Below are 12408 nucleotides of genomic sequence, written 5' to 3' on the forward strand. Positions count from 1 at the left end.
AAATTGTACAGAAAAAATAATTCGCGTTTGTTACTAACGACCTGACGACTATACTAATAGTTGGTTTGACAAACTAAAGAGCTATTTAGTTTAAATAATTTATTAAATTGTTAATTCACCGATAAAATTTTTCACTCACTTATCAACAATCAGTTATTTTGCATAATAAAGAAATATAAACAACAACTTTATCAGCTCAAAGTCAAAAAAAAAAACGTTTAAACACGTGCGCTTTGGTCAAAATCAGTCATGCGTGTTTTAATAATAAAATACATTTATTTTAAACGCCAGATTTAAAAAATGTTGAAGTTTTATTTAGATATGTTCAGTTGGTGAATTTGTTAACAAAATCGTGTTGGATGTACATTTACATGTTAACTCTAAGTTGTATATATATTAAAATCTACTATCAGACCTTAAAAAGTAACAAAATTAAAAAGGAATAGTTTAAAGTTTGCCAACTTAATTTTTTTTTCTATATTGTTTTAGCATTACTTCATACCATTGTTTTTAATTATTTATATTATATAAACTTTTTCAAATATTTTTTTAAATAAATATGATTAACTTTGAAAAAAACCCACTAAAAGGTTATAGATTCAGTATCAATGATTTCACATCATCCCAACTAGATGAACTTCAACGTATGACAGAAGGAGTTGCCTTTAATCAGATTTTAAATGACAAATTATACTATGAGATACGGGACCAATTGGGGGAACGCCGTGGCTATTACTACCGGTCATCCAAGAAAACCGAAATGGTTAACATAGTCCAATGGTTTGATAAGCAATTTAAAAAAATTAACTTTCAACCACAATGGGTGCAAAATTTTTTGAATAGTTCAGTTGACTCATTGAACAAGCATGACCCAGCAAGCTTTCAACATTATGATACTCTTGAGAGTGAAGTTAAATTTGGGTCTAGAGTCGTTGAGGACAAAGTCGCACTTGCGGGCATGAAACCAGGAGCGGAACTCCTTAGTGGATGGGATCGTTTGAAACAATCTTTTTTACCACAGTATTACGCACCAGGTTTTGACAAACATGAGCCTGTATTTACGTTTAATTTAAACTGTTGTTTTAATAAACCCATTTATGCAGGGTTATTTTCTGGCGTTTTGCTTGCTATCCACCATGCGAAGGGATTTTTAAAAGATTTCGATAAACAAAACTTAAGTAATTTTCATGAATCAAAATACGATGCAATTCGAACCAGACACAATTCATTTCTTAGGGGTATTGTCCGCTATACCTTTCGCTGGGGGTGGAGAGTAACCTTTTTAGTTGGATCATTTTGTTTTGTCAGCCAGGCCCTTTGTATTTATAAATTGGAGGACAAAGTAACACACTATATGGCTGCTGGTTTTGTTCCGGGTTTATTTTGGAATTGGAAAAAGGGGCCTAAAGCAATGCTTATAACTGGGTCCCTGTTCGCCTTGGCTTTAGGAGTTCCAATCGGTTTCATCATAACGCAAACCAGTAATCCACGAGTTGTTTACTTTCAGGATAAAGTGGCCCCAAAAATATTAAGCCCAGTTCATTACTTCAACTGGACCACAGACATGAAGAAACTTAATGAAGAAAGGTTTAATGCCATAACTGAATTACTAAATCTTGAAAGGTCAGGAACTAACCTAGCCAAAATTGATATAATGAATGATTTGTTTAAACCTAAATCTTCAACAATAGACTAAAAAATACACATAATTATTCCAGTTTAATTGTTATATTGTTGGTTTCAAAATTATTTTAATGTGTGTTCCAATATATTTAATTAATCACAGTGTGTGGAATTTTACTAAAATTCTAATTCGATACTTGAAGGTATTAAAAATTGCAGTTTTAGTTATAAAGAACAAGTATCAGAAACATTATGCACCAGCTTAATCTTTGCTGCTCGGTAAGGGTGCCAACACAATAAGTCACTGCATTTAAAAAAACTGCAAAAGTGCTATAAATTGCACAAAAAAAATGTAATCTTAAAATATTTTATGTGTGTGAAAATGAGACAATAAATGAAGAAAACTAGTTAACATATATTGGGTAAAACTCTAAAAGGAATGTGCATTTTTTTAAATAAAAACAAAGAATATTAAACAAAAAAAGTGATCATGGCTTAAAAATTTGGGTTGGATTAAAAACTTGTAATACTTAAATTATGGCATGATCTAAAAAATTTCAGAATGCATGTCTTTGGTGCTTTATTACAGTTTATAATCCACAAACTGTTGATTATCTCTTTTCGCAGCAAGTTTTCCAGTAGAATAGCTTCATTTATTGTATGCAAATTGACCTATTTATTAGCTCTACACTTTATATTATACATCAGATAACCCAACATGATCTAATGTTATGCTTATCTTCCCAGGAGGTAAATCATTTGCAGACTCTGCTGGAAACTGATCAGAAACCTTTTTCTCGACCCTGGGTCTATCGAAGGCTAACAAATGCGGGTTTCGTATCTCCAGTCTTTTGCCTCTTGCTAAAGGTTTGTACACAGCTGTTGTGTTTTGAAATCTAAGCTGAATCATTTTCCCCCAGCGAAAACAAAACCTCATCAGCAATCGCGGCGACAAGCGTCTTCTAAACCCAGTAAACCAACGGGAGAGTATCAAATAAACCAACATCACTCCAAAAAAAATAAACAGGCCATGCGCAAATGCAGTGGATCTAACCATATCCTTATCTTCGTTATAATTTGACAATATCACCACAGGATTGTTATCGATTGGGTTTTTTGCAGAACTGATCTTACGCCCGGGTTGTTTATTTTTCTCCAAGCCACCAACAGTGATAATTTCCTCGTGTTGCCAAAGGTATTTGGGTGAAGACTCATTTAATGGTTCAGGAGTTGCCCAAATTAGGGCCGGACAAACAGGCATGGATTTTGGTTGAGGCTCCCCTAAATGCGACTTTAAAACCTTAAATGTAAAATAAAATTTTGAAACATAAATTTCCTGGTAATAAAATGTAGATTTTCTTGATAAATATTAAACATCAACATAGAAATAACCAAAGCCATTAAAATGATGCCACAAAAAATGATTACCTTTGAATATTTAAAAAGATGATTGCCTTCCATTCTTTTTGGTAGCTCAGTCCCGTCATTGAAGGGCTGAGTTAGTACAGGATAGTTTGATTCAGTTAATTTACTGTTTGGAACATAATGAAGGTGGCCTGATTGAAACTCGGCTGGCATATCACCCTAAAAATATATTTAATAGTATACTAAAAACAAATCTACTCAAAATATGACATATTTGGACTTTTTAACAACACGATTTTTTAAAAAAATATTTATCCTCAATGTGGGAAGGTCGATTGTGCGACCTAAACATAAAGTAACATTAGTTACTTTCACCCAGTCTCAAGTTTTTAGCAGTTTGGGATATTATATAGATTATAATTGCCCTGTAATTTTGCTGTTGATTAAGTGCTGGGTCAGCAGAAGTTTATACCGTTTATTACGCCTTACTCAAGGGCTACAGCATGAGAGCAGTGGGAATTGAACCCACAACCACATGTGTGGTGTAGCAATTGTTCTTACCACTACATCACACTGCTCGTCATAAAATACAAAACGAAAAAATTTGTATTTAAAAATGTTATCAATTTTGTCACCTTAGTTGTGTACTGAAGTAAGACATCTAATAACCAAAAACAGTTTTTGGTCATGTGAGCTGTGTCAATACAATTTGAATCGCCGTACACTACTATTCTACCTCCATTTACACTTGGAACCTACATAAACCAATTTTAAAAAAAGTCAATGAGTTGTTCTATGTTTAATAAATAGTTATTATTTAATTTACAAATTTATCCAATCATAATAGCAGACAATAAATAGTTATATACACATGGGCAATTCTCATTGGGAAAGTGTTTTTTTTTTTTTTAAATAACTTACATTATTTGTTTATTTAACTTACCTGTTTCTTTGGTTTTCATATTTAAAGTTTAAATTTAAAAAAATTTGGGCAAATAATTTTTTATAAGTGATTTGATTTTTTTTTAAATTTAAAATGTACAAATTTTTTTGCACTTTTATGGCTATATATTTGTCCGATTTGTTGGCCTTCACAAAAATTAGTATATGTGAGCAACCGTAGTTTTAAATGTTGCCTTACTTAAGAGCGCTACGGCATGAGAGCAGTATGAATTCAATCCAGGACTTTATGTAGTAAAGCCAAGTGTTATATAATAGGCTACCTTATACAAGCCCAGTATAGGGACTTGGTGGTCAGCAGAACTATCAAACCCAGTAATAACTTCTTCACCTTGATCTCTTAAAGGCTGACTTATTATTGTGGACCCCTGTTTAGTACAAAAAAATGTTGGTAGTTGACACAAAAAAAATGAATATAACGCTTAAAGATTATATTAAGAAATTTTATATTTGACTTTTTTTTAAATCTAAAAATCACAGAAGCAAATTTGAAGCCTAAATAAAAACATTCTAACCTTTGGAAAACGTGACAAAGATAACCCCGATGCATAATACATATCATGATCGGCAATGTTAAAATTTCCTTCATACACCTTGTCTGAGAGCGCTATCCCATACGGAGCAAGCAAGTTGTTTAATGCTGGAACGTTGCAACCTCCTGTTTCTGGCATCCACCATCGCCGAGTGTTTTCATCATAGAACTTAACTTTGGTCATAACTGATGTGTTATACCATTCTCCAAACACTGAAAGCAAAAGTAGTAATATTATACTTAAGCAAGTACTTTCTCTTTGTATTTTACATTTGTACACATTTAGTTTTTTTTTTTTTGTATATAACTTTATCCTCGATGTGGGAAAGTCGAATGCGCAACTTAAACATATAGTAACATCAGTTACTCCGACCCAGTCTCGAGTTGCCTGTGGCAGTTTGGGATATTATAGATTATAATTGCCCGATAATTATGCTCAGCAGTAGTTCATACCGTTTATAGCGCCTTACTCAACGGCGCTACAGCATAAGATCAATGAGGATTGAACCCACGACCTCATGTGTGGTGTAGCAAGTGTTCTTACCACTACACCACGCTGCCGGACATAGTTGAAAATCTTCTCCTGAACAATCTCATAAATTACAACTAGTTAATTACCTGCCCTATGGGCTGCATCATAATTGTTGTAATATTTTAAATGTTGTTGTATAGACACAACTTCCAACTAATATTTACCAGTGATTATATATTAGGGGCCATACATTGGACACACTGGCATCAATCCTGGGGGTGCATGTACCCCCATTTATAATTTTAATAAGTGCCCAATATATGTGGCACCCCTAGAATATTTGCAAAATGTTGCATTTTAGGCGTAAAATTGATAGTTATACACTCGATCTAAAAAATCTCACGATAATAAATGCTTGAAATGTCACCAAAAAACTTCATATTCTGCGTGCCGCATTGTAGATTGTCTTACTTGGCTTCATTGCACAACAAATACTGGTTTTCTGGTGCCTTATACTACATAATAGTTGGTTCAAACTAATATGAGCACTTTAAAACGGTATTTTTTAGCGAAGATTTTACTATTTTTGGCACCCTTAAATTTAATTAAAGTTTTTTTGGAATCGCCGCCCATGATTGGACATACATATAAACATCGTTTTCTCAGCTATGTTATTTGTAGATTTATCAAAATTAATGAAAAATGAAATGTGGACACTTTATCATCTTAATGCCAAGTTAAATTTTGACAAAATAAGAGGGTTTCCTTGTACTTTGTGGTTGTTAAAATAATTGGGACCACAAAGTTTAAGAAAAAATAGTCAAGAACCCTAAGAAAGAATTAGAGAGGACCGTGAAGTACGAGAGAGAATTAGTGAGAATCGTAAAGTACGAGAAAAAAACAGCGAGGACTGCAAAGTGAAAAAATTTGGTTAAAGGCCAAAAATTAAAAGTGACCTAAAAAGGCTTTCAATATTATTTCGTTACCCAGCTAATAAAAAAACAAAAACTTACCGATGACGCTCAAATTTTCCTCGTTTATATCTTTTTGAAGTTTTTCTATCTCCCCAGGAAAATATTCTTCTTCGGGATCAACTATTAATAATGTCCCATAATGTTTTGCATTAAAGCAGGTAAATGGATTACCTAATACCTAGTAAAAAGAAATAGGGATAAACAACACAAGAATAATATTAAAAACAAAATGATTTCTGGATTTATTGTGTTAAATGGGACAAAAATTAAAATACTTCCTACTATTATTTACCATTTTATTAAAACTCTACTCTGATAATGTTAAAGCCCAGTCATAGACCTAGCATGTTTAAATTTAAGCACACGTGGTGGAGCACTAATCTTTTATATTAAAAAAATTTGACCAAACATAGGTATGTAAAAAACAACAAAAAAATTACAAAATTAGATAAACTAGTAGAGAGTAGATTATGTAGAATATCACACACATATTTTAATTTAGAATAATATATTAGTTGACTTCCTTAAAATATTTTTTCTTATACAGATGATTTGTTATTTCAATATAATATTGTAATAGCCAATTATTGACATCCAATTGATAAAACTATATGTAGTAATGTGCCATATTCATTTTTTATGATTAAAATTGGAATCGTAATTATTATTTCTGATCTGATTACAAGGCAGAAAAAAACTCGTAACATTTTTTTTTGTATATATCTTTATTCTCAATATGGGAAGGTCGAATGCGCGACTTAAACATAGAGTAACATTTGTTACCCTGACCCAGTCTCGATTTACCTGTGGCAGTTTGGGATATTATAGAGGCTATAATTGCCCAGTAATTTTGCTGCTGATTAAGAGCTGGCTCAGCAGGAGTTTGTACCGTTTATATCACCTTACTCAAGGGCGCTACAGCATGAGAGCAGTGGGGATTGAACTCACGACCTCATAGTGGTGTACGAGTGTTCTTACCACTACACCATGATGCCGTTTTTTTTTAAAAATTGATCGCTATTGTTGAATACTTTTTTTTTAACTTATTCACATGTTTGTTTAAATATTTACCCTTACACTTGGTACAATTTAAAAAAACAAGAGGAACATTAAAAAACGACTGTAAAAAAAAAGTGTATGTAACACTATTTTAATTATGATGTTACAATATTGTTTAAATATATTTTATAGAAAACTATATGACTAACACATGGACAGTTTACAGTGTGTGATTAAATGTTGTACAATACCTAATTGTTATGTAATTACCGAATTGCCAATTTTGGACGTTAATCGGATGATTGCAGAATACTTAACAAAAATTTAGCGATTTACAATCACTAGATATAATTTTACCAATTAAATGAAGAAGGTTGCCAAAAGGTGATTTTTAATTAGGGATGGGCCAAAATCCAAATTACTTGGATTTGACGAGCCTGAGTATTTTGTCGCGATACTCGACCGAGTCCGAGTACTAGGTTATGAGTTCATTTAAACGTATATAACTGTTCAGAAACTTTTCCGCAAAATTTGCCAAAAAACACGTATTTATGGATTATAAAGTGTTTAACGTTGGCAAAACTACTTACCGCTGATAGCAATATCATTTTAAGTCCAAACAAAAATGTAAAAGTCTCAAATTTATTATGCGTTAAATTTTACTATGTAAAAAGTGTATTTGTTGCGCGATCGTTGCTTAAATAATGTGATATAATTGAGAGTAAATTATAATTTATTACAAAAAGGCAAACTTCGTGTTTTTTTATGTAAAGTAATTCGTATACGATAATAAATGACAAATTATTACTCGGCGTCCGAGTACTAAAAAATGCTCGACGAGCACGAGTATTAAAATATTCCTAATACTCAGGCCGAGTACTTGGACTCGGATTCGATTGGCCCATCCCTATTTTTAACAAATCCTTAATCACTAATAGGTGATTATTAACAAACCTCAATAAAATATCCTGATGTCCTGAGATGTTGGTAAAGATCTCGAAAGTTGGTGTGAATATGATCTCCATTCCAATCCAGGGGATCACTCTTCATCCTTAAGTTGTCTCTCGGAAAATAACCTGAATTTCAGTTTATTAACTAAGCGTAAAATATAAATATAACTTAAATTTATGATAATTTTTATTATGATACTGGTTAAAAGTTAATGATGATTTTACAAAAATGCACTGAGTACTTCTTATTTTAATTTTAAAAGTAAAACTAAAAAAATAAAAAAACTTAAAAAAATTTTTTTGCCATTAAGCTACCTGAAGGATATCTTAAATTATGAAATTGATCCCACAAAATTCTTTTCTCTTTTGGGGGGGTTGGAATCACTTTGACCTTGACCATCAACCTTCTTGTCGACACTTGCTCTTTGTTAACACCCGGTGATACAATGGTGACCTCGACATGACCTTGGGCAATGCCTTCCCATTTGGCAGCCTTTTTTGAGGCTGATATCGAAAGAGCAAGATAGCCCGACCATGGCCATAATGTAGCAGAATATGAAAAGGAAATCTAAAATTTTTTTTTTTTTATTTTATCGAATTACAAATAATTTAAATTTTAAAAACTGTTAACAGGTACAAACTATTTGAAAAATAAAAACTTCAAAATGGACATTTAATGTGTTTAACTTACATCAATTTTGTCTCCATTTTGTGAAGTATACGGATGCCAGATCGGTTTCCGTTTAATTTTTCCCATCACCCCCATCCCATTTAGAATCGTAACATTCACTACGGTTGGTATGCCTGTGTGATATATTGGCTGTGTGCAGTAGGGCCACATGTAAGGGCATTCAGTTAAGTCTAAGTAGCTAGGAATCAAGCTGGCCTGAGGTTGATAGTATGAATTCAAAACCTGGAAGAAGTTTTGTATAAAAAAATTGATTATGCAAATTTTATAAGAAAATGTATATAAATTATTACCCAAATATATATAAATTTTTTTTTAATGTATTAACATAATGTTTACAAGAATTTTAAAATTATTACAAGCAAGAAACTTCTATATATATAATATATATTAATCTTAAGCTAGAACTCTTCTTGACAAACTATTAAATCAACGATTACCACACAAAACAAACAGTTAAAGCTCTTAGTTCAATAAACAAACACTTACCTGGTACGCTTTGTACAAATCCAGTTTCCCCTGTCCCTGCTCAAACATGTTTACTGTGGGTAGTTTCTGAGCGGACACCATTAAAGCTTGTTTAATACTGGCTGGATTAACAAATGGCTTAACATTGCTTTGAACCGAGCTTATAAGAAGTGCCACGGCACCTGCCACCACTGGTGACGCGACACTTGTGCCAGACAGAGTACGACAACCACCCCTGAGGTTTGACCCACGGACTGAGTACCCGTACGTCACGATGTCAGGCTTAACACGCCCATAACCGTTGGGTAATTCCCAAGTGGTCATTCCCCTTGATGAGAAGCGCGCAATGTTGTCAGAATAATCAATTCCACCAACGCCAATTACATCCATTTGGTCGGCAGGGTTATTTAGTGTCCCTGGAAAGTGGAATAAATTCTAACTTAAGGCCGAAATTTTTAAAAGAAAAATACTGCATGCATATTCTACAAATAATAGTTGCTAAACTATGATTCCATTTCAAGATTGTAAGAACATCTCCTTTCAGGGGAAAAACAAACATATGAACAAATGAAAGTAACTGATTACCAGTACTACACATACAAATATTAGGCTTAAAGTATGGCCTATAAAAGTTGCTTTAAAATAAGGGGCCATAAAATAAAAAAGCTTAGATTACCATATAGTGGCCCATCATTGCCAATAGCAGATACCATGACAACATGGTTTGCCGTTAGTTCCCATACTTTTTCAACAAATGGTTGATCCATAAAATCGGGACCTCCGATACTTAAATTTAAGATGTCCATTTTCTTTAAAATAGCATAATTGAAGGCGTCCAAAAACCATGATGTGTAAGAAACCTAAGACATATTAAATTGGAAAATGAATTTCTTCCTAAGATTGTCTTGTTTAAAATTTATTTAACCTCATATGAAGTCAATGCAATTTTGCCGTGATTTTATTATTTGAATTATAACCTGATTGTTTGTAAACACTCTGAAGATGTGCAATTCAGAATCTGGGGCAAACCCGGGACACCCCTTATACTTTCCTGCTATTACCCCGGCAACAAAAGTCCCATGACCCAGACCATCCTCGGCACTTTTTTCGTCAGTCCAATCCGTTCTCTCTTTTACGCTGTTTAGAAAATGGGAGTGTTTTTGTGGGAGGCCAGTGTCAAATACAGCAACTTTTACACCAGAACCGGTGTAACCTTTTTGCCATAGCTGATTGGCGTGTAATAGCTGTAAAACATATGCAAATTTGTAATAAATGTAAAAACAACATCCCGATTTTGACAATGTAGTTAATTTTCAGTAAAAACAAAGGTTATACAAACCTAGTTAAATACCGTTATTACCTCACTGAAATATTTATAACCACCAAGTAAACGTTGATATTTTTATTATTTATTTTACCCTATTATTTAATATATATAATATATTTAGTATTGATTTTTAAGGCAAGGTATAATAAATTTTAGAAAGCCTATAGTAAGCCTTAAAAGCTTTTTAACTGAATTAATCCAAAATTTTTTTTTAAAAATACCTCTCAACTAGATTATATTGTAATTATTGATAAAAATTTTTTAGGCATTCAAGTTTTACCATTATTTACTTTTAGCTAAAATATATTACCTCTGTAACTTGGCTGGTGCCAGATAGAGATTTTAAAGGGAGTCGGGAATTATGTTTATTTTCAGTTTCTTCAAGAAAAATACGACCCCTGCGAAAATTGTCTTCCAAAACTGCATTAAGTTTTCTGGTAATCTGCTTTTGCTTAGTAACTCTCCTGATTCTGTCGTGGGCAATTTGTAGTATTTTCTGCAAAGAACAAAAAAGATAATTGATTGCAATTTCGTTTAAAAATATGCACAATACAATTATATTTAAAAGGTGGGACCCAGAGTCATACAATTTGGTTTCATAGGAGATATGTTGTTGCAAAATTATTTTTTGAATTTTACCAAATTTTTGAATTTTATCAATTTTTGTGGTGTAGACAAGCCAGTCTGGAAAGTAGGGCAGTTTTCAACGAGATCTCGTGCGTGTAAGCGTAAAAAATGGCGTGACCGCGCGTGCACGCGTACTACGATTTTCTGTCTACGCGTGCACGCGTGATTTATGTTGGCGTGCTTTACTTACATCTGGCTTAAATAAAAAAGGCGTCAGCATTGCGCGTGCACAAATTTTTTTAAAAACCAGGCGTGCAAAACATTAATTTAGGGCGTGCATTTTTGACACCGAAAAAAATCTCGTGCGTGCAAGCTGCCCTACTTTCCAGACTGGTAGACAAGTGTACATTAAATTAAAACTTGTTTCAAAAAAATTAGCAAAATTGTCATAAATAGGCTTAATGGTGTTTCTGTATGCCTGTATGTTAGAGTAAACATATTTTTGGTGTGTGTTTTTTAGCATAACATTCTGCATGTTTTGATATAAAAATATCAGCACTGACAAAAAAGAAAAGCCTAACACTATCTTAAGACAAAGTACAAAATCAAAAACATTAAAAACTTTACATATTTTTAAAATTATTTAATTTTAAAGTAGCAATACCTCCACATCCACTAAAGGGTTTAACTGCAAAACATCAAAATCACTCGGATAATTTTGTGCATGATTATGGCGTGGTAACAATCCCCAATCTGAGTCTTTAATATTATTAAATAACAGTGCAGATTTTATGTAATTTTTTCGCTCTTCTTTAGAATAATATCCGTCGAACGAAATGATAAATTCGTTTCTAACAGTTTCAACATAAAAAGTGTCTTTGATGTTGCTTGATTCAGTTAAATTGGAAAAAGAGGATAAGTCATTGTCTGATAACGTTAAATTTGACTTTCTTTTGTCCAAGGGATAATTTAAAAAATCATGTTTTGAGAAGGATGTACATTCAAGAAAATGTCCAACAAAAGTAAAAATAAATAAGTAAACTCCAATCACCTTGAGCAAAGCATGGGCCATTGTGAACAGTGTTTGAAATTAACTTTTAGTCGTCATTATGATGGTATAATTAAGCAAATCAAACAGTTACCCAAATTCTTTTGGCATTGACTTATTTTTTAAATTTATCTAACTTTGGCTGTTAGGCGCTCTGACGTATTTTAACAAAAAATAACTAAAACAGTGACTGCCATTAACAACCAGTAGTTTAGAAAATTAAAAGGGTGTTAAATATATAATACACTTCGCTTAATCTACGAAAGTGTTCCGAAATCGATACGACTCACCTCGCTTCATATCAAAACAAAAACATTAACTCGTGATCTTATCTGCTTATTGAAATAACTAATGGACTATAATATAGGAAATCAATTTAGTTCCGCTCGAGTCTTATCGTTTGTCCTCGAATTTTATTTATTAATTTGTTACAAC

At 32.6% G+C, this 12408-nt stretch overlaps 2 protein-coding genes across 2 annotated transcripts; one reads left to right on the top strand and one right to left on the bottom strand.

Moving 5' to 3' along the window:
* The first annotated feature begins 559 nt into the window (after positions 1–559).
* LOC145755780 (uncharacterized) lies at positions 560–1768 on the top strand. The gene has a single exon (XM_082572026.1). The coding sequence runs from the start codon at positions 560–562 to the stop codon at positions 1694–1696; it is 1137 nt and encodes a 378-aa protein (XP_082428152.1). The 3' UTR covers positions 1697–1768.
* LOC145754711 (membrane-bound transcription factor site-1 protease-like) lies at positions 1716–12275 on the bottom strand. The gene is made up of 14 exons (XM_082570815.1): positions 11590–12275; positions 10669–10854; positions 10009–10275; positions 9708–9891; positions 9053–9447; positions 8567–8788; positions 8191–8443; positions 7880–8001; positions 5966–6104; positions 4464–4693; positions 4212–4316; positions 3624–3743; positions 3052–3207; positions 1716–2923 (listed from the first exon to the last, which is right to left on the bottom strand). The coding sequence occupies exons 1-14, from the start codon at positions 11995–11997 to the stop codon at positions 2321–2323; spliced, it is 3390 nt and encodes a 1129-aa protein (XP_082426941.1). The 5' UTR covers positions 11998–12275; the 3' UTR covers positions 1716–2320.
* Positions 12276–12408: the final 133 nt, after the last annotated feature.

The sequence above is a fragment of the Corella eumyota genome, chromosome 6, assembly GCF_963082875.1.
Source record: "Corella eumyota chromosome 6, kaCorEumy4.1, whole genome shotgun sequence".
Lineage (NCBI taxonomy): Eukaryota > Metazoa > Chordata > Ascidiacea > Phlebobranchia > Corellidae > Corella > Corella eumyota.